The sequence below is a fragment of the Acyrthosiphon pisum genome, chromosome A1 (assembly GCF_005508785.2).
Source record: "Acyrthosiphon pisum isolate AL4f chromosome A1, pea_aphid_22Mar2018_4r6ur, whole genome shotgun sequence".
NCBI classification, from domain to species: domain Eukaryota; kingdom Metazoa; phylum Arthropoda; class Insecta; order Hemiptera; family Aphididae; genus Acyrthosiphon; species Acyrthosiphon pisum.
This window is the reverse complement of record NC_042494.1, coordinates 6,444,700-6,468,984: the sequence shown is the minus strand read 5'-3', so window position 1 is coordinate 6,468,984 and position 24,285 is coordinate 6,444,700. Positions and strand designations below refer to the sequence as shown.

Sequence of the window (24,285 nt, the reverse complement as noted above, 5' to 3'; positions counted from 1 at the left end):
TAAAGCAAATAAAGTTCTAAAACTTTGTGTCGCGTCTACAAAGTTAGCAGAAGCTCGTGCCAGGACATAATTAATTTACGGCGGCGGCGGTGGCTATGGCAGTGTTGGTTGGGTGTGTCCCCTATTAAAATTGGTTTACGATCGTTATTATTCGAAATATAAGCTTAATCGAATTATGTGCGACGGGAAATTTGGGGTGGGAGGAGGGAAATTTAAAACGACTTTCCGGATTCGCTAACTACACGGAAAACACCATGTTGTACAGCGCTTAAACGCGTGTATAAACGCAATTCCAATTTTGTAAGCTCCAGAGTAAACAGTTCGCTTTTAATTGTTAAAGTTAATTACATTTTAATTTTCGTTTTTGTGTTGATGAAGAGTTTTGAAGTAATAATTCTCTCTCTCGATCACGAGTAAGAGGTGGATTGGTGGTTGGTTATACTGTCAAAAGTAAAAGCACACGATGGCGCTGTGTTTGTAAATATGTGTCATTGTATCTGTGTACTGTGTGTGTGTGTGTGTGTGTGTGTGTGTGTGTGTGTGTGTGTGTGTGTGTGTGTGTGTGTGTGTGTGTGTGTGTGTGTGTAAGTGTAGTGTGAGTGTGTATACACCCATACACATGTGTGCGCGTTTATTGTGTATTGTGTATGTGTTCGTCATTATTAATCTTACCATAATACCGCAGGAGAGCGTGATGCCTCGTCCGCAGTACGTGTTTGGTACAATGTCTCCGTAGCCTACACTGAGTAACGTGATGGCTATCAGCCACATCGAGTTCAAGTAATTGGCGTGGTCCTCGTCGTGGAACCTGCGTGCAATATACAATGTCCATACTACTGGTAGGACAGTAGCAGTGACGCTAGATTGCCTCTTCCGTTTACGCAATAATGCGTTCGATGATTATTATTATTATTATTATTATTATTCTTATTATTATTTTGTATTTAACAAAATAATATATCAAATCATTGAGTTGCAAAAAAAAAAGATGATGAGTAATACTACTTTTCAAACATTTTATTATAGTGATTAATAACGAGCAAAAAATCCCGAGGAAGAAAAAATACTGACGGAGATATATATTTTTTTATTTTTATTGTTGTTATTTTTGTTCATTAATGTGTATTCATTATTATTATTTACACCACGAACATCTCAGTACAGACTAGGACTTAGGGGTTATTGGCGTATAAAAAAATTTACAAAACCGCTGAGAACTGTAAAATCTATCAACGACGCACGACGTATTGAGTGTTATTTTCGTATAAGAAAGCAACGGATGTGTTTCAATCTTATGATGAATATCAATATTCTGCACATAGTTATTATGAGGTGAACACTAATACTAGTCACAGTTACCTAACTTGATTGGGCAATCACTCAACATACCAGCCCACTGTAAAAATACATCTCATTAACTCTTACAGAGATATTTTCTTTAAATAAAATTATTATATTATTTAGTGAAATAAGTGTTTATATATTGTATTAGTAGATATTTTCAAGCAAATTTTCTGTGAAATGTCTGAGTAACATACAGTTAAGGTTTTCCAGAAAAGTGTCTTATATTTGTGTTCACATTGTATTCTCATAACATTAAACACATTTTAATCATTTCTAAGGTTATACGCGTCATAACTTATAAGGTATATATGTATAACTACATTAATACTATAAATGTTTATGTATGATATTATTATTTAACTTTTTATAAATAATTAACGTAAAATATTATATAAAAAAAAAATACCATCATTCAGCTACAGCTAACGATACTGGGTAGTTGGTATGATAATTTTTGAGGGAAAACTTCTATTAGAGTCACCCTTTTCGTGTAAATTTGCGCATTCCGTATAATATAATATTATATTAGGCATGTTAATTACATGCCTAAGAACAGACACGTATAGATTACTATTGCACATAGCGGATTTTTGAGTCGTTTTAAATTACTTTAATTTGTTTTGGATGCTAAGCTGGAACAATTATAATGCCATCGCCACCACGACTAGGTTTCACAACACCATTCATAATGACACTAATTTAGAATAGTGGATAAAAATGTTTCATTGGCATTTACTGCGTTTCTACCGCAGAGGTTCCTGATGAGGAATTTTACTGGGACGGTAATTGGATTGGTGGATTTAATTTGGACAAGTTTATTACGCGAGAAACCACTGAAATTCGCTACCAGCTATAAAATATATATTATACATACGAGTGCACCTCGGTGGAATTTTAATGGAAATAAAATCGTTGGCGACAAGGGTTCGACTATAAATTTTCAGTGGAAAGTCGAAAGGGGCAACGGATAATATTCACGGTAGTGGTTTGTGGTAGTGGGGAAACAAAATGAATAACAGATAAACATTACTAATGAAAGTATAATCAAAATGATTATTCGTTTCCAAAAGTGAGTTTTGATTGCTGTTTTATGCGAGATTGCTCTCCCCCCATCAACCGGATCAGCCTGTATATTATTTTTGGTATTGTTATTTATTTTGCGGGTACGCGCTGAGTGCATTTGTTTGTCTGGAAGAATAATTGCTCCCGGGAGTAATTTGAAATGGCTATGGATGGGGATATAAAATCGAACGGAAGGAAATAACCGGATATTAATTTAACAGACAAAAAAAAGCACAAATAACTTAAAGGAAATTGATAATTAAGATGAAAAGCAAAAGAGGGTGTCCTAATGTAGTAATATTCTACTCTCTTTCTCTAGTACATAAAGAATCAACTAAGTGAAACAGAATTAAAAAAAAATAAAAACTCCTCCTCGTTATTCTTGCAGACTGTTTTCCAAGCTCAAGTATACTCGAGCTAGTATACTCGAGATCTGAAATGACGCGTCAAAATCACTCGAACTCAAAGTGTATATTATCGCGACGTTTGGGAAAACAAAAACTTAAGTATGACTGTTTTCATGATCGTTAAAAATGTCATTCTTAGAAGGATTTGAAGATTGATGAAACTGCGTAACTTATAAAAATTAAGACGTTAGCTGATAAATGCTGGACATTAAATGTCTGCTAAGACGCTTAAAAAGTCATATACAACTTTAAACGATTTATTACAATGTAAAGGACTTACATTGTTTGTAAATATTTTCCCAAAATTTTTTCGAAGAAAAATTGATAAATTAAATATAAGGTATTTAAAATTTTTATTTCATTAAAATTAGTTTTTATCATATTTAATTTTAGAAATTGTATTTTGTATGTATTTAGATATTTAATTATGGGTTTATACAGATTTTTTTTTGTTATATGATTAAAATATTTTGAAATTAAAAAAAAAAAACTGCAAACATTTGGTTTTTGGTATCAAAATTAAATGTATTAATGTGCAGTTTAATTAGTATTATAATGAATTTATAATTTATTTATTTTTAAGTGTTTTAAACTGAATTGAATATATTGTTTTCTTATACATAAAAAATGTATCGTACTTATTTTTACTCAGGCAAACAAACTACACAGTTTAATGGGGTTTATTTTTTATTTAAAATATAATATGAAATACTAATACCTCAGAGTTTTCAAATTAATATTTTATTAGAATTCCAAAGAATTATGAGTAAGAGATGAACATTTTGAGATTAGAGAGCCAAAATATGCATAATCTTTCTTGAAAAATACTTAATCAGGGTTTTGGTAAAAAAAAAACTTTTAAATGGTAAAGCTCCGGGGAAATTATCAAGACCAGATAGGAATGTTGTTAAGTATAATTATTACAAAAACCGATTTATCTCCGTTATTTTCACATATCATGAAAAATTATAATAATAAAACTATAACAGTAATTTATTGATCACCAATTAGTATGTACAACGGATATAATATTGAAAGTGAATCTATTATAAGTTTTGTGAGATTTTTAAATGTATGCGTATTAAAATTTAAATAATAATTGTTTTATGTAAATATTATTATTACGTTATTTGTGCCACAATGTTTACACAATTAACTTATACTGCCTACGCCCTACGTTAACTAACCACCCACTCTTAATTACTAATGTATTATTTAATTGCTCATATAATTACTTACAACAATAAAAACATGTTTACATTTGAAGCTGATTTACGAAAGCTAAATCTGTTGTAGTTGGCACTTGGCTTATGTATTGATATTGATATTATAATATACGGTTTAGCATGATGCCATATAATACATTAATACTTGAAAGTGTTTGTATTTAGATAAACCTGTTGGTAGTGACGGATGTCTCCAAATTCAATTATCATTCCCTTAAACATTTCTACCCTTGTATACATTTGGTTGTAGGGCTATATGATTAGTGTTTTAAGTTATATTTGATTTATAAATGTATAGGGTTTTAGATAAACTCGGTTAACTGGAAGAACATTCGAAGCACGACGAACGAGGAACGCCTCTCTTTTGTTTCATAGTTATATATACCCTGGTGGCGAGTGAATAATTACTTGGCAACATTACGGTCCATGAATAAAATACAGGATAAATACAAGCTATTATTCCAAACAAGTAATAGAGATTATGACCATTTTAAAATAGGTTTTAAACCTTTGGAATTTAATTAAATTATTGATTTTTGTTATTAAAATTATCTTGTAATTATTCTGTATAGAAATGGTTATAATGTAAATAAGAGCGTAGTAGTTCTTAATTATATTATTACCTTAGTATTCGGTTGGTTAGTGGATTTTTATTCAAACGCTTTTATTTCACACTGTTTAGATTAATTATTATACAACCTAATAATTAGCATTATGATACGATGCTATTACCGGTTGTATAATTATAAAATATATAAATCTATACTATGTTATTGTGTTGGTTATTTTAGGTTGTGGGGCTGGTATGTTCTTAGTTTAGAATGGTAAACAAAATGGATTAAAATTAAAAATAAAATATACTAACTTAATTATTTAACGTTAAAATAACAGTGTTGTTTGTTGATGTTCTGAAATTGTGTTACTGTCTATTTTTGCGCCTCTTGTTCGACGAAAACTAACATATTTTTAAAAAATATTTTGACATTTTCTGTTTGAAAGTATTTTCTGTTTTCGATATTTAACAGAGATTTTGCAACAGTTCAATGTCAAAAATTCATCCATTTTTATTCTTAATAATATTCAATCACTATGACACTATGTTATTGCGTATGACCTGTTAAAATTCAGATTCACACGTATTTAAAATACTGGGATTTTAGTTTCTGCGTTGAATTTAGTTACTATTTAATCGTACGAAATCATATAAAAATAAATAAAAAAAACATTTTAAATATTATTATGTATGCGCAAACACATTTTTCTGGTATTTTTCATGCCATATATTAAACACAAAACTCGTTTTTTCAGAATTTTTTTAAATTAGTTATTTGTACGGAATGCAATTCATGTTTTTTCGTGCCACACTTTTGATCACAAACTTTTAGTTTTTTTTTTTCACAAAAAGAACATTTTTATGCTTATTTTGTTCGATATCTATGGAATATTGTAATAGTTTGTTTTGTGTAAAATTTACAAAATGTTGACTATAATATTTGTATTTTCATAGTTGACGAATTGAAGATACCTACCGCTGTTTATTTAAAAAATATCTTTCATACTTAAGAAATTGTACACACTTTGAAAGTAGAACTAAATATAAACAATCCATACAAGGAACTAGATTGGGTGTAATAATCGTTTGTAAAATCCAGGAAATTTTATCTGTTATTTGGTAAACCGTTCGCGCACATATATATTTATATAAAACACGTGTCTTTATAGGAACTTTAAAAAAAAAATGTTCCTACACATTGAAAAACTGTTTGCTCCTATATTTTAAAAAAAACATGGCAAGGTTGTGCAGTGTGCACATCTTATAAATGTATCGGAAATATTAGGCACATATACTGTTAGCGCATAGATATCAAAACATTTAGAAAACAATTTGTGGACATAAAATTTAACATTCCAAACCATCAGAGGATATAAAATAATTACATATCTACTTGGACAATTGGTTTATGATTACAATAATTCGGCAATTTCGATATTCATGATTCATAAAAATATAAAGAATGTTATGTCGAGAATCAATTAATGCATTGACAGCGGTCACACCTGCGCATTACGCAGTTACATCACAAAATATCCGTATAACCAACGTCATCTTATTAACAATAACACTTAATATTTATTATATCATGTCATACTAAAAAATACAATACGTATAGGTAGTTTCATGATTATTTTTCCAAGGTTTCCCTTGGATTTCCCAAACACACCCATGATATAAAGTATAAACAGGTACAAACAATTCTGGTAATTTCTAAATAACATCGTATGAAAGTGTATATTCCTACATGGAACCTGTGAATAATGCAGGTGGCCCCGCACATTCTACCTTAAAGCGCTGCCGGCGTGTAATCCCCGGGAAACGGCCCGGAGGTGATCAAGACTCGTTTTCCAACTGCAGTATTATGCTATATATAACACGCACTTGTGAAACAGTGAAAATGGGATAGAGATTCACGACTGGAATTTCGTCTTATACTGCATTGCGCGACATTATACATAAACGTACTGGTGGGCGCAAAATAAAAAAACAAAAATACGATCGAGAGACGGATGAGGAAAGAATGGCCGTTCCATTTTTTTTACCGTTTCACCAACGAACATAATATCACGGTTACCCACTCGTTGTGAGTTAATAATTTGGAATTTTATGTTTTATATACTGCGTAAAATCACTATTTGTAATAAGTATGACTTGTTTTATTATTCAATAATAAAATATTTTTGAAACGATGATTTTCCTTATATAATACAAATATATAAATCAAAACGGTTGCAATTTTTCATCCTAAGCGTAACGATGAATGTGTTGGTTTTAAAACGATGTATGTTGTTTTGTTTAGATGTGTCTGTCAGTTTTCGGAGTAGTAGACGATTTCCTAAAAAATTAGATCGAGATGGAGTTCAATAAGTTAAAACAAACTTTCCTAGTACTTTTCAAAACAATCTAGAAAACACAAAATATTTAGACCAATTTCAAGCTATTCATATTATCACGAAAATATTCACATTATTTTATGGTTGCGTCGGTATTGACTAAAAAGTTAAAAGAATGTCAGCACAATATTTGTTTTGTCTCTCAGACCCACGTGCTACATATATAGATAAACGCATTCACGTAAAATCCTTTTTATGATTTTAGAGAAATATTTTTCAACTATTTCAAAAATTATAGAGTATAATTTTTAAGAGCTTGAAATATCAGTATTATATTTTGTTATTATTTGACTTTATATTCGACTTACAAGTAAAAAAAAGTTTCATACATTTAGATGAATATTAAATTGTTTTGAAATAATATTTAGAAAAGTTGATATGTCATACCCACAAAAATATTATTTTCTATAAGTTGTATAAAGAGTGATTTTACTCTAAGATTAGGTACCTACTCAAAAACTAAAAAAAGATATTTGGCGAAGATGAATTTTGCTTATGTTACGCGTGCGCCAGAGAGAGAAAACAAAAGTCGGCTGACAATATTATACGTTATATTGTAATAATTATCTTATAATAAATTGGATGTTTTTTGCAAAAATTGGTTTAACCTACCCTATAAATAATAGTAAAATAAGTAAATTCCAGAATAACCTTAGAATTAGAGTCTGGTACATTGCAAAGAACGGTTTTTCGTATGTTATGGTATATAATTGAATTCAAATTTAGGACCAGCTGGTTAGGTTAATATGACTTATCCGACTGGTTCAAACGTGTGTGCTAATGTTTAAATATGCAAAACTGGTCATTATAAAAATTTGTGAGTGAATAATCATTTAAATTGCATGTTGAATATCTAAAATGTGCACAATCAGTTGACAGCCCTGAATTGTGAGTTTGAAATAAAAAATATATAAAACGGCATTGTCATTGTATGAGGAGGTTAATATTTTAGTTCTAGTCCCCGAATAGGTATCGAAAATAGTTGACTTGAAAATACAAGAGTTTTCAAATCTTTAAGGTGTACTATCATAGGTAACTTGCTCAGAAATGTAAAAGGTCTTTGTATAATAATATTTAGTACCTAATATTTAAGCAGAATTGTAGGCTGGCCAGTGGCCACCTTTTGAATATGAAAATAATATGTATTTTGTACGTGGGAATTTACTTTCAGACAAATAATGAACATTTAAATAATGTCTTACAACCCATAGTAATATTATTTATATTTTTGAAATTGTGTCCAAAAACGATAGAATATCAGACAAAAATTTTAAACTACTAACTCCTGTGTTTAATACTATTTTTTCCTGCAAGTGCAGAAAAACCAAGCTACAGGTTTTATCGTGCATGGATATTGAAAACATCTCCGAATAAGGTCTTACGTTTTTTTTTTATTTGTTTTCAGTTTTGGCTTGTTAGTTTCCAGAGTGTACAACACAACATATATAACCTTCATACGTTGTAGGTACACAATGCAAATTACTGGCGGTAAATGTTGCTATTTCTACGAGCGTTCGACAAATGGAGTTGAGATATGTTCAAAGTTTTGCCAAAACGTCCGGTGGGAGGAGTTGTTTACACGAATTTCGTATCGAAATCATTTGATATATACGCGCGAATGCGTGTTATATGTTTGTATATGAAGAGTATGACAGATGACTGTCTTCAATAATTTTCCTAACGGGACGACGTGGTACAGAAATGAATAAAAAAAATAGGTACCTACTGAATAAATATTCTCTGATGTTTTTGGAATGAACCTGATTTACTATAAGTGTTAATGTTATTAGGTTTGAAATTTATATGTGTATGCGTTGTCTAATGTCATATCGTGATTTTGTGTAGGGGACTGGAAACGCTCGTGCTGGGGTGTTTTAGTGATGAATTGCCGAAAAAGTACTGCGTACAAATGTACATTGATTAGTTTTTCCTTTTAGGAACAAGTCGGGCGTTGTGTGGTGAACAAATGAGTGTAGGTATACCTATACCGTATTTAATGTTCGGAACGATTTGGGGTTTCGTCTAATTAGAATGACCTCTTGAAATCATATTATTAATATGAGCCAAACACAGAAAACGGCAAAGCGCAGGCTCATTGTGAGTATTATGAAACACTATATTATTATTATGAGAGATTTGAATGGATGTGACGTATCAGCGGTTAACATTTGCGCATTGTTTTGTGTAATTTTTAAATATCACCTAACATCGTACGTTTGGCGTTTAAAAATGATTAACATTTGTTTGGTGATTAAAATTTGTTCTTATTTCCAATGATATATTATGCATAGTTAATAGATATTTTTTTTTATAATACTCATATGAAATAGTAACGCGACGTGTTACCACTTTTCAGTTTTTTTCAATGACGGAATTTAATTTTATTACAATGTCTGGTCGTCGTCTCTGAAGAATTAGTTCATGCTATTTTCAAATAACATGACTGTTCAAATATTACATGCGTACATTTTTATAAAAAAAAGCACTTTACTGTGCCAAACGCGAGGAGTACAATTGAATTTTATATATATATACACAATATGTGTGTATATATTATGTATGTACTCTAATGAAAAAGGTTTGGATTTTTACCGACATTTGTTCAACGTGCCGAGGAATAAAATGTAGAAAGAGAGCAAAAACGCGTTTGGTACTAGTGTAGTCGATTGTTTGGCGAAAACGATGTTTTTAGTTTTGCTCGGCCAGTATATACTTTGAGTGAGTGGAAAAATATTGTGTCCTTTTAACAGTCATAAACCAAGCAATGAAATATATATATATAAATATAATATTATAGAGGTTGGTAATCACCATAGAGATTGTTTCAAAAACTCCGAACACACAAAACAAACCACCAGGTAGCACTGTCCGTCCTACTGATATTTGCGAGTCGCGATGGTCATCTGTCTGATGGAGGTTTAGGATACGTTTATGAAAAGAAACAATAATAGGTATAGGTGGTTGTTATTTTTTTATTTTATTTTTTTTTAAGAAACTGAACTAAACAGTAATTACTGATTGTGGTTAAATTGTTTACTTCCAGTAACGACACGTTGATACAATATAATATTCAGTTGAGCAAAATGATAAGCGGAGGACTTATTACATTTTCAAGCTTTTTTACCCAACAAATAAAATTTTATTGACATTCATGGAAAATAAAAACTAAAAAAATTGGAAACTGAAAATGTCCGTAAACAGTTCAAAACAAATCAAAATAGTTTGTAAATGTTATCGTGTATAAAAAATGCTAATATAAGCAACCAGTGAAAATTGCATGTATCTCCGGTGATTTGTTTTAGAGTTACCTAAACCAAAAACCCAAATAGATTTTGTTGAAAACCGATTTAGCGTAAAAATGCCTGTTTTTCCTTAATTTTTTTTCTCGGTGCTTTTGAACACTAATGGGATTGTGGGATTTTGACCTCCCCAATGCACCAACTAGATTCACTTTCCCATTGAACAAGATACTGAAGTCGAAAATCGAAGCCTTATTTCGACTACATATCGTGTATACAGACACGAGACACACAAAAAAAATACATCATTGTAAAATCAATACATTCATCGCTCCGCTCAGAATCTAAAAATGTTATTGCACCTTCAAGTTTAAAGTGCTACAACTAAATGAAACGGTTGATTTTAAAATGTTTCAGGAAAATATTCGAATTCATTATAAACAGTTTTGTAAAATTATACAATCTAAATATGATTTATAAATATGACCAGTTATGTACCTAAGTAGGTACTTATGTTATTAAGAGGAGCAATTCATTATTTTGAATTAGGTCTAAGTTTAAAATTAATAGCTTAAAACAAAAAAAATATTGGAAGTTGAATCTTGAAATATATTTAACTTTAGATATGTATATTATGTAGAACACCTATGTTGGTTTTACAATAATGCATTTATTCCCCATGGACATTTTTACGGGTAGTGAAAATGCTTCAATTTGTTTTACGTAATACCTAACTTTAATATCAGTAATTTTAGTCTGGATGTTACTTTTAAGAGGTAATTCTTCAATATCAGTAGTGCTCTATAATAAACGTCACGTATAAGAAAAAAAAAGCACGGACAACCCAAGATAAAATATTAAAGGAATCTCGGCACCTGTGGTTTAACCCGGACTCTACTCAGAATCGTTTTTTTGAATGCGATGGTTTATAGTATCGTATAATAATATACTATTTTAGATATAAAACGTATACCAACAATATACGTACCACTATCCCAGACCAAGGCGAGAGAGAAGAGAGACGTGCGCTCAACATACGGGTATCTGTATTCTTGTATAGAATATAAGATATACCTTGGTAGTTGGTAGGTACTATTATACTCAATAAACTACATTTATATAATTATTTTGACTTGTAAATTTGTTCAAGTAATATATCGTGTGTCTTATCGCTACTGCCAATACTACATACATACGATCGGAGATTGATCATCAATTAATAATATGACCGGTCACGCCTGCCGTCACATTGAACTGTTGCAAAACGATATTAAATATAGTATTATTTTTGATACACGGGTGGGCAAGTGCCTATTATAATCATAATATTATACTATAATAGAATACACCGTTATTGGCTTAACTCGGTATTTATCACGTACAATATAATATTATTATTAATCCCACGACGGATAGAGAACATAATATAGAAAGTTTCCGTAGTGTCCGAAGATCACAATCGAACTGACCGAAAACGGGAGTTATATTAAACGAGAACAAACGAAACCGCTCGAACAATTAGATGAACAGCGTTGATCAAAATATATATTATGGATGTATAATGCACATATTATAAACAGTATACAATATTATACATATACCGAGTATCGATAAGGCATCCGTTAGTTTTCAATCGCATGTAAAGAGTTGTACCGATGCGGAATCGGAGACTTCCTATCAATAATACCGAAAAAATAATCACCCAGGATCGTCTCGGAACATAACTATTGTGTAGATTTTAATAAACAGTTATACTACAGTGACGCAGAGTTCTGTTAAAAAATATGTTTCAATTCTGACTAGAGTTATATGACCAATGACCATATACGCATGACCTACCCCAGCCACTATCAATCTTTGAAATGTTTAAAATAACTTTTCTTTTATATTATTTTTTCAAATAATTTAAAAAAAAATACTAAAATTGAGTTTTAATGAGCCCCTCCTCAAGTCCGTACTCAGCGCCACTGCAGTGCTGACGATACGATTTAATGACAATAACAATAATGTAATATTATAATAAATTCGACGGTCGCTTGGCACGCCGCGACGGTCGGTTGGTTTTTACCTCTCGCACTGTCTGAGCGTCCAGCTGGCGATTATCCACAGGGACACCATGAACACGAGGAGCACCGTGCCCGGGCATATGGTCATGAGCGTCTTGAGCACGAACCTCGTGTTGAAGTTGATCCGGTTCAGGGCGCCGATGCTGCGGGACGATGCGTCCGTGAACAGCTTGCTGTGCAGCAACATGACCCGGCAGATGAGGTACAGCCGGAAGAACATCGGCAGCGACAGCGGCACGTCGTACGGCACCCACCGTGTCTCCAGCTTTCCATGCTTGTTGGCCAACTTGGTTTTCCACTCGAAGTAATACTCGCCAGGGATCGGGTGGATCGCGCAGATCACCAGCTCCATCGTGATGGTGGCGATCCGCTGCCACGTCATCGCGATCCGCCAGTCGTCCGCGCAATTGTCAATCATGAACAACTGTGGGTGCAAAATTAAAATTATGTTTACATGGTGGTATAACGGTATTGAGGTATACATGATAACACACACACACACACAAATATATATAGAAAGAGAGAGAGTGAGAACCTATCCCACCGTATACGGGATTATTTATATATAGGTGTACAAAAAAAACATCGGATGGTATTTTTAGGTTTTTGAAGTAGCGGGAATTAAAGTTGAATTTATTTTTATAAATATATGAATTTGATCGATCTGGCCTTTGGATATTATAATTAAGACTTGAGCTCTAATGAATAGTGGGTTATTCATATAGTTTAATTTAGAAACTTTTATGCTCAATAATTGTTTGAAATCTTTGGTTCTCTTAGAATCCATTTTGTATTTTTGTTCGAATGAAAGGATTTACCGTCAATTTTAAACTTATACTTTTAATTTACCACTTATTTGTGCGACGAGGTGAGTTAAGCTCGACACATCCAGTATCATGTCCAAATGTTTTGATTCGCATAATATTTTAATGTAATAAACCTGTGTAAGTAGTATCAATTAACAGCGTTGTTTCCCCCTAGATTTTTAATTTTTAATTATTAGAATATTAGTTTGATAAAAATATACCATCAATGTCAAAAAGTAGGGTCTAAAAAAAAAATTACGAAATTATTATAAATCACAACCCGATCTCCCTGGTAATGTTGCTGCTGTTGTAAACTCGTGATCGGGTAATGCTGAATTAATTTTTTTTTTTTGATGATGGTTAGACAACTATTTAGTTATTCCACGTATAGCATTGTTTTTCCGATCAATTTTATTCTACGGCAATACAGATTATTATTATTATTATTATTCTGTCGTCGTTGTGACTACGGCAGCGCAGTAGCATGTTGTCGTATCCTATCAAGTACTAAATGTACGCCCCGTCGGCTGCTGCTGTTATAGGTACCTACTCGTTAATACAGTACACGTACGACGATTATTATCACTATTGTTTTGTTTTATATTATTTTATCACCACCACATCGCACGTTTATTTACAAACTTCCACTTGCGTTGTTGCAGGTGTAGCCCGTGAAAATATAATATCGTTCCATCCTATACAATTTGGTATCACGCAAATATGAACAAATAAACATAAGCACTTAAAAAATATCATACTGTTATAATATCATGGTTCTTGAAAAATAAATCGATCTGTGTGATTTGGCCACCCCTTTCTTCAAAAAATAAGCATTTTTTGATATTTACCATATCTAGAAATATGAGTGAACTGAATATATAGATAAAATCGCAATCATAGAAACAGCGAAGTGCACAGCTTGTATACCTAATATAGACCATAATACGAGGTGTATAGAATACCTATTATTAATTTAATTCACAACGGAATAGCTATCGATTGATATTATATCATTATTATTTCGCGCAAAAACTCTTTAAACAATGAATGATCAATCGCAGAGACGCAGAGTATAAGGTGCGTACTAAATATATTATCAATGTACACCATGTGAACATTAAAGGCAATACTGAATATCTGGCTTTTACTTTTATTTCTGGATCTGAAATTCAGATAATCATTATATTTGTCTTTAAATGTAAACATTCGCATCAAGTTTGTTTCCCGAAAGCACTCGATTCCGATGTTTGGAATCGACATTTGGAAGTTTGCTCGCAACCTTATAGAGATCAACGGCGCAACGAATGACATAATTTTTTATTATTATTCAACAAGAAATGAGGTAATTTAATAAGGGATTATATATTAGTATCATTTAGAAAAACTACTATAATTGTAATACTTTAATTAGTTTAGTAATACGTTATGTAATTGTCTCAGATCAAACAATATAATATTTAATACTGGCTCTCTCTGCTGGCTTAAAATAGACATTGGGAATTGGAGCAACGGTGAAAATTAGTTAACAAGTTAGTTATGACATTTATATTTTGTAACTTCTCATAATATTTATCTAACCGCAAATTTAAACTGTATTGGTATAATCGTGTGTTTTTTTTTTCAAATGAGACGCATAGTACATAATAATAAATTATCGTCTATCTTTGAAGTATACCGTCATACTTAACGAGATACGTGTTAAATACAATTCATTTTTTATTGTGTTACGCATAAACTAATATACAGTAGAACATCTATTATCCGAATCTTCGTTATATAAGAACACTCTATTAACCGAATAATTAATATCAAATACAAATTACGTATTAGTCATGTTGTTGTGTATAAAATAATTAATGTGTATTATAATAGTTCAATATTAATAGAATTAAGTTATAAATATCATATTATAATATTATGTATTTTCGTTATACGTATGAACATATTAAATATATATCATGTAATACTTATGCATGTACCTTGTACCTATATATTAATATATAATATTATTAAAAAAAATCCCAGTATCCGAACTTTCACGTTTCCGAACTAGGTGCGCTCCCAATTAGTTCGGATAATCGAGGTTCTACTGTACTTCCAATTGAAATTCACATCCATAAATAATTAAAATAACATACTATGTATTTAAATTTGTTCATATATCTACCAACGTTTTAATAAAATACAAATTGTTTAGGTACTTGTAATAATTAGTAATAAAGTAATTCTGGTGTTACCTCAAATTTTTTTTTTATTTTTTGATCATATGAGCTTGTGGTGTAACGTACTTTTTTTGACGGTTTATATTTGACAGCATTTTACTTTCAAGTCACGTCATGCGTTACATTACTTCAACAAAAGAGCAAACATTGGAGGACTATTTCTCAGATAATAATATATCAACTTATAGAAATTTTTAGGAGGTTTGCAAAAATAAACATAAAACCACTATTGAATTTGGTATAAAGCTAACCTATTGAGGTACTTGGAATAAAATATAATATAAAATCAACTTGTGAAGTTTGTGTAAAAATGAGTAAATTGTTCAAAAAACAGTGAACGTCAGTTTTAAATCAGTAAATAGTAATTTTTTTTATTAGTCTATAAATATATTTCTCGGAATTTGTTCTCAAACATAAAAGTTGAAAAGTTTATTATATAGAGAATACCTACTTATATTACTTGCATAGTTATATATTATGTAATTGTTCCAAATGGAATTGAAAATGTATAAATGTGTACGTACTACGTACTATATCAGTCATTCATAGGTGTTGACATTACTAGGGGGCTGGGCATTATATTATGCTCATTACAGCCTATAGATACTGTACTAGAGTCGCTAAAATTATTAATATTTCAGACATAGTTATAACATGTGTATTGCTTAACCTAAAGCACAAAAAACAAAAATATTTAACATTTGTCGATTATGGCAAAATAAATACCGATTTTGGAGATATTAACAGCAAAAACCCATCATAAATCATTTTTAGTTGAAAAATAGCATATATATTATTGTGTGATTTCGTCGAAACCCAGACGACGAGGACGGCGACTGCTGAAACAACCAATTCTGGATATTATTAATATTACATTCATTATGAACGTTCCAAGTTACAATGGCGCAACCAGGATTCATTTTCATGGTTGTGAATTTGGAAAAAAATAATAATTTTTGGCTGGTATTTTGTGGGGAGGAGGCTGTGGATTATCTGGATTGACATCTTCATCTTTATCTGGTACTGCCCAATTATATGATTTGTTTTTTTTTAATTTTTGGAAAAAACTATGAGAGTTTTTTCTTTTCTCAATCATTTTTAATACATGTTTTCATTTATAACAATAATTTTTTTTAAATTTATTATATTTAAATTTAATACGCTACAAAACTCAAAATTAATAATTATATCAAAACATTAATCTATTTATGCACACTACCACACACCATGGTCAGCATCATATTGTGATATCACAAAAAAAAACAATACGATCGATTATCGAGATATCGTAATTGCAAGGTTATCGATGTTAAAAAACGTTCTATATTGTCGTGTTATCATTAAAATGATCACAATAAGAATAATATTCATATTTCATATTAATCAGCCGTTTCGTATGTTTATTAGATAAACAATTTCTTTTCCTTCGCAGAATTTGTAAAATTCCAAAAAAATCGGGGGAGGTAGTCACAACCCCCAACCCCCGTCTAGTTGCGCCACTGCCAAGTTGTGATCATAAGTTGTAAATTCGTATGAATTTAATTCAATTTTTAGCACAAAATATTGTTTTGTAATGCATTTTAAATAAACCGTTTTATAAAAATTATTGTATATTTAGGCACTTTCTAATCTTGACGGCCAGGGAGCTAATACACGTACTTTAAACTTTTGTGGTGGCTTAGTAGTAGGCCCCTCAACCCCCTCCAGATTTCCGCCTATTGAGTCATTATGAAGTATGTAATTCATACTTTAGGTCAGTTTTAAATTTTAAATAATTTTGTCCTAATTAATTGATCGTCATTTCCAAATTTGGTTTTGTTCCTCAGTATCCAAAATTGAGAAAATCTTAGCTGGAGTTCCCCAGGGTGGAATCCTCTATCCTTTTCTTTTTGATATCTAAACCTCTGATCAGCCTATCTCCCAAAATACTATTGTAGCCGATTACGCGGACAAAGCCATCATATCGTTTGACAAAAATCTATTACTGTCTCAGCAAATCTTCAAACTCACCTCAACCTAATGTCTGAATGGTACACTGATTAGCGCATTAAACCTAATCCCAATAAGTCAGTACATACAACATTCACTCTATGCCACTCCATTTATCCTAATGTATATTTACATAACATACTTATTCCTACATATGACACAGTTAGATATCTAGGACTTAACTTGGATAAGCGCCTCACTTGGAATAGCCATGTCCGTATTAAGAGACTTGCTTTATACGCTCGTCTTCGCAGGCTACGAACTCTACTCACAAATAATAAACTCTCCAGTTTAAAAATTAAAGTTCTTATGTATAAAACATTACTCAAACTTCTATGGACATATGATGGTCTCCAATTATGGGGTACAGCAAAAGTGTCCAATACCAACAAAATTCAACAATTTTATTTCAGAACATTGCCCTTAGGAAAAAAACTAATGCTCTACCCTTTGTTTCTAATTACACTTTACATAATGATCTGTCAATTAAAACCGTGACAGAAGAAGTATTACATTGACTTTTAAATTAAAATAATATTAATTATAATAACATTTCTATTCCAATACATTGTATGTCATGTGAATTTTTTTTTGAAGAATTCTACAAAAAGTGCCTAAATGTGGGAAATACATAAAAATGCATTATTTATTCATCAAATAAAACAAAAATATTAACCATACATTTCTGATTTCAATGATTTCATTAATCTATCATTTAATAAAAAATGTTAAGCATCAGTTTCAATATATATAAATTATAATATTTTCATTACTGTATAATGTTCATAGTTGAGAGCCGAGAGGTTTGTGTTTAGATAAAAAATAAACAATATGATGAATTTAATTTTTTACGCTTTTATGTGTACTAATATTAATACTTTATATTAATGTATACAATATCTTATACGATATTAATCATTTAGGAAATACGCTTGTTATTATTAAATTAGGTTTATAATTTAAGTTAGAAAATATATAATAATATTGTAATGTAATATGCCAGTTCAACTTTCAAGTAAGTAATATTTTACGGTACCTGGTAGTGTAAAGTTTAATAAATCTCAGATATATATATATATATATTATATAAATTACACAATGAAGAATTTACCAAAATAAAATATAATATCTCAAGTATAAAAACTTTTTAGCTCCATCTAAATAATTATATTTTAATAAAATCACATACTGAATTTAGTTTTACATTCACCATCCGTACGAGAAGACTTAAAAGTACATTCATACGGTATCCATCTTACTATAATATAGACATAAAGTAAAGTACGACTTAAAATATACCTATTTAATAATTTTAGAGTTTTAAGCCAAATGTGTTTTTTATTGACAAAAATTTCTTGCAATAGTGCTCAATCCGCAGCTGAGGAAACTTATCTATTAGGAATAGACATTCTTTGCTGGTTGAATACTATATCATAATCAAAGTTCTCCCCCAACCACGTTACACCAGTTAAATGTAAAAAAAGTGTCAAATGGAACTTAATGCAAGGGTAAAATTATACTTTGCCGTTAGAACCGTTTAAGGTATCGTGTTCAATGGCAATCGTCACGAGAAATAATCTGAATTTGTAGGTATAATGTTGGCACGCAGTATTGTGTATTATGCTAAACAACTTAGGGTGGAAATAAAATAGCTTAATACTCAATTGTGTGTGTGCTTATAGGTGAGCTAAAACTATAATATTTCCTGGGTGCAATTTGCGTGCGATTTCAGGAGGGGGTTACTTGTTGCTGCCTTAACTTTAGGCCCCCGCTAATACTCGCAGGTTTTACTGAATAATTTCCATAGGGACTATATTCTTATTGCCGGAAACAACGACTAGAACTATTCCAATTATACGTATATATTATATTTCCACGCCATCCGGTCTGGTCAGGTTCACTATCAATAATTGCTGTAAAGGAATGTTTGAACCCAAAGTAAATTCCATAGTGCGTTCTTTCACAAGACTATAGTACCTACCATCGTTTTAAATTTCCAACCACACAGTTTGTAAAAAATATATCAACGACACAGAGTTTTATTTATTTCCGTGCTTTTGTTGACGTTTTATAATATTATATATAGTATATTCACATTAACATTGATTGTTAATAATAATAATATGTTTTTATTTACATTTACGTATTATGTACAGATAAACAAAAGACAATGAACCCATACACCTAGCTTATTTTAAACATAATTTAGCTTATAAATTAAAATAGAAAAATAGAACTAAATTATCTCAGTAATAATAATAGTAAAAAAAAGCTTAAGCTCTAATAACCGTAAGACCTATACTAAAAACTATACTACTGTACAATTTAAAAATAGTTTTTTCATGTTTGTTATAGGAAATTCAAGTCAAGTGAAGAGAAAGAAATTATCATATAAATTATATTATTCATTTATTGCTGGCATAGTTTCATAAAACCATAAAGTTCTTACTTGTTATGAGCAAATAAAGTCAGAATAATAATATAAGGATAATAAAAGTAAATAAATAAAATAAATAAAAATCGACTGTTCTTGGAAATCTATTATATTGCACGTCCGAAATTAGGTAATTTGTATTATTTATTTGAACAATATATTAACGCAATTAAATTTTAGTACAGTTATTTTTGTTTATGTTATCCCGTAGTTAAAATAAAATTTTTCAATAAAATAATATTTAAAAAAGTAAAAACAATACCTATTGTTATATTATATAATTAACTCCTACATAAAAATTCATATTATTTATTGAATCTTTTATTTTGTGAATGAACCATATAAAATCAAAATAAATTAGCTCACTTATATTTTAAACTTAAATAAGTTTTATGTTTTAGCTTACTTAATTTCGAAACAATTTCATTTGTGTTGAAATTCTGTGCACTGTCTTAAGTGTGCTGGGAAGTCTTATAAAATGTGTGTTAGTAATTTGCTTCTTTATAAATTGATGTGTATGAATATTAAGATTATTATTTTAGGTACACGAGGTTAAATTATAAACTATCATACGCAACTACCATCGCTTCATATAAATGTATATACATTATAATACAAAACAAGTTACATATTAGAAACATATTCAAAACAAGAAGAAGGCTTGTGAGTCATTTTGAATATGTTCTACATAATTCTACTTTACAAACAAAACTGTCTCGCTTTTCACTGGCCTGACTATTATTTCGCATTTGAAAGTTCTTTAGTGTATCCATATGATATTTAATAATAAAATTATATTATATATTATTTATACGAAATAAGTAAAAATAAATTGAAGAGAGTAAATATACTCGCAATTGTAGATTATAAATGGTTTTGATATTTCCATTTAACAACAAAAACCTGCAACAGTGGTGTTTAAATAGCCAATTACAAATAATTATTATTTTATTGTATGTTTAAAATGACTGTGTACGCCACGGCTTAGGAATGATAACACAAACTATAACAGTATTATAATAATAACATATGAGAAAATATGAATGTCACTAAGTTTGATATTTTAAAAATGGCAACCGGCAACGAGAGATGACTGTTAAATACGACCCTTGTGACTAATAACCAAATCACTCACCGTGTCAGCCAAAAATAGCTTTGTTAAGTAAAAGTGACTTATCAGATAATGTGGTTTTTATGTTTTTGGAGAAATGTCTCAAATGCATTTTCAGGGTCTGCCGATATTTCTTTGTCTTTTGTTTACTCACAAAAAGATTTGTTATTTTTCGTACTTTAAACTAATACTGTCCAATAATTTACATGTATTCTCGGACAACAAAATCTCAATACTGAAACAAGGTCAAATAAAATTAACACAGAATACAGTCCCTCTATAATTGTATTTATTTTAGAAAGAGGTTATAACATAAAATAATAATATTTCTTCTAGAATTTTGTATCAATGAAAAGACAAAATAATTTAGATGGTTACAATGAAATATTTTAGATTTTGAGTGGAGCAAAAAAACAATTGGTTTTAAAATAATGAGTATACAACTGGCAGACCATTATAATATATTTATATATTATATTATTTAATATTAACATAGGCAATACTCATGATTAAACATTAGGTTAATTTACAGAATTTTTTTGCAGGTAGTTTTTGTTTTACTAAGTGTGTTAATTCAAAATTATTCTTTTTATGATGCTACGAATGTAGCTATGATGTTACGATTTAATTAGTCATCTAAATTAGTTATAACGTATTATGTTATAATAACCCATAATTTTAATCTCAAAGTTTTGGATAAATTTATTTTAAAATCATTTTATAAAAATTATTGATATAATGAAGCACACGATGAAACACAATCCTAACAATTAACTTAATTTTTAAATAAATAGTTAATATAATAAATTAATATGTATTAAACAGTTTTTAAATTATGGTTTAACCTCAAAATATTTTTGCAATATACATAAAGTTATTTAGTTTAATTGACTTTTAAGATTCTAAGTGGAACGATGAATGTATGGATTTTTCAATGTATGTCATTAAAATTTTTTTTTGTGTTTATATATACGATAAGAAATCGAAATGATAACTCAATTTACAAAACTGAGGGTAGTTTTTGGTAAACAAATTGATTCTAGTTTGTGCTTATGAGAAATAAAAATTTAAAATTTTCTAGCATCTTTTAAAATAGGTGATCAGGGAAACAAAAAAAAAAAAATGAAGGAAAATTAGATATAGACATTTGACATCCTTGTTTTTTTAATATAAATATGTTTTTGGGTCGGGTGCAGATATTTTTTATTTTCTAACCAATTTTGCGTAACGTTTTGTTTATCACTATAGAAACGAATAAAATGTAAAAATTATCTGATTACGTAATAGGCATATATGTATAATTGTATATACAATTAATGGTTACTTATTAATACATATTTATGATTTATAAATTTTCTTCGATATTGAAAATATTGAGTACCTATTGCGTGCTACGTTTATATCACATGATAACCACACCTGTTTTACTATAAATATCGATAAAAACTTTTCGTTATGTTAAAAACATTGAAAATTGAATTGAAGGTTCATCATAGTGGTTCTTACTATAATCAAAAAATCTAAAAAAAATATAAAACTGATTTTTTTTTTATAGACATTTGAATTTAAAATTTGAACGGAATTCAATATTCAAACGATGAATCGTTTATTAGTTGTTTAGTTTATATTGCCTAATTATAGGTACCTATATGATTTATTCCATATTACTATTAGTAAAATAAATTACTATATAATAATTCAAATTAATATATTATAATATATTAATATGATAATAGGCTGACAAACCGTCTCCGCTCAGAATTATTTTTCGTATGTAATTATTTATTATTGACTTCAAATTTAACACATCCATCACAGTGACCTACTCAATCACGAGGTACATCCTACAACTGTACAGCCATACAGCAGAGTTATTACCTACTTTCCCTTTTTTTTAATTATGAAAATAATTATTGATTTACTTAAAATTTGTTTGTATGTGAGCTGAATGTTAGAAAAATATAACTTATTTTTTATTAACAAATGGTTGTTCAAATGAGATTTATCAATCACTATAAGTTTTTACAACGAAAAGTGTAAATAAAATAAAAAAAATATGTTTATGTTGAGTAATAATATTGAGTGAACCATATAATACTTATTATATTATGATACCTACACGAATTAAAGTTAGTGAAAACTTTTCTTTTGTTGATTGTTTGCTTTTCGAAATGAATAATAATGGAAGATCCTAAGCTAGAGAGAAACCTCCGATCGAGTTCCTGATGCAAATGAAACTACTGAAATAACATTTACACCTGACATCGGTGGTTACATTGTGTAAAGTATAAGTTTTCAAGTAAAGTTTTTTAAAAGATTTCTTTTCAATGTTCCGGTTAGTCGATATTGTATTTTGAATGTTAGTTAGAGTGACGTATATTATTTTTTCTTTTGTTGACACAGTTGAAACTTTGAAGGTTGCTTGTACAATTTTTCATAGCACATAATATACAAAGGTTTTTAAGCTTACCTGTACTTCGAGCGCGTGGTAGGCCATGATCAAACCCAGCAGAATGATGGTGGATACGGATATGAGCGTTTTCAGTGACGTAGAATAGAATGACGTCTGCAACAGAAAGCACGACGGAAATAAGTTTTTGTCGAATATAGTTTTTCATAAATCACATTTAGAATATGTGAGGTGTACATCGTACGTGTATGAATATTTCTACATTTTCTAACACGTCTTTACTATACATTTCGCTATAGCGATTATCAAAGGATGTGCGATTTTCATACCAATTTTTTTCTTACTCTGAATACGTCTTATATTTTCATGCTATACACTGAGTGACTGAGTTATTCAAAAGATTGACCTATCCATTATACATCTATATAGTATAATATAGTATATATCGTATCAGTTTTTATGTAGTTTATTCATTGGAAATAATATTAAATTGAAAAGGTTTATACACGAAAAAATAAATTTTAAAATACATATCTACGTATCATTATGAACTAAATCAAGTTCAAATTTTATTTTTGTTTTTATTTAGTTTAATACTCTCTCATGAGCATTACAACTAATGATTATGTTTCAAAAAAAGATTATTTTAACAAATTTTTGTTTTTTGAACAAATTTCGTAATTATTACTTATTAGTTATTTGAATGAAATAGATTTTTATCAAGGCTTTACACCCAAGCGATTCATTCGGGTTATGGTTTCGGGTGCTTCAAATAAAAATAGAGGTTGTGGTTTCAGGTTTCTTCATTTTAAAGAATATGGGTTTTGTTTAGCCAGTTTATTTATTCGGGTTATGGGTTATTTAAAATCGAGTAATATATCAATTTTGTTGTGCGTAAAGTGTTAAATTTGATTAAGCAAAGTATTAAGTTATACAATCGACTTTTCAGTACTAATGTCTAATACAGTAGTGACACACGTAATATAATTTAAAATTGTATATATTAAATATTAATGTTTT

At 29.7% G+C, this 24,285-nt stretch overlaps 1 protein-coding gene across 8 annotated transcripts in view; it reads right to left on the bottom strand.

Moving 5' to 3' along the window:
- LOC100165930 (small conductance calcium-activated potassium channel protein) overlaps window positions 1-24,285 on the bottom strand; it is a 398,891-nt gene that overhangs the window by 15,980 nt on the left and 358,626 nt on the right. For 7 of the 8 annotated variants that reach the window (XM_029486561.1, XM_029486558.1, XM_029486562.1 and 4 more), the window contains 2 exons: window positions 23,326-23,421; window positions 12,296-12,717 (listed from right to left, as the gene is read on the bottom strand). In XM_029486561.1, the coding sequence (XP_029342421.1) occupies window positions 12,296-12,717; window positions 23,326-23,421 (518 nt within the window). Of the gene's footprint in view, window positions 1-672; window positions 809-12,295; window positions 12,718-23,325; window positions 23,422-24,285 lie in introns of all 8 variants that reach the window. The other variant, XM_029486560.1, reaches the window with a different exon arrangement.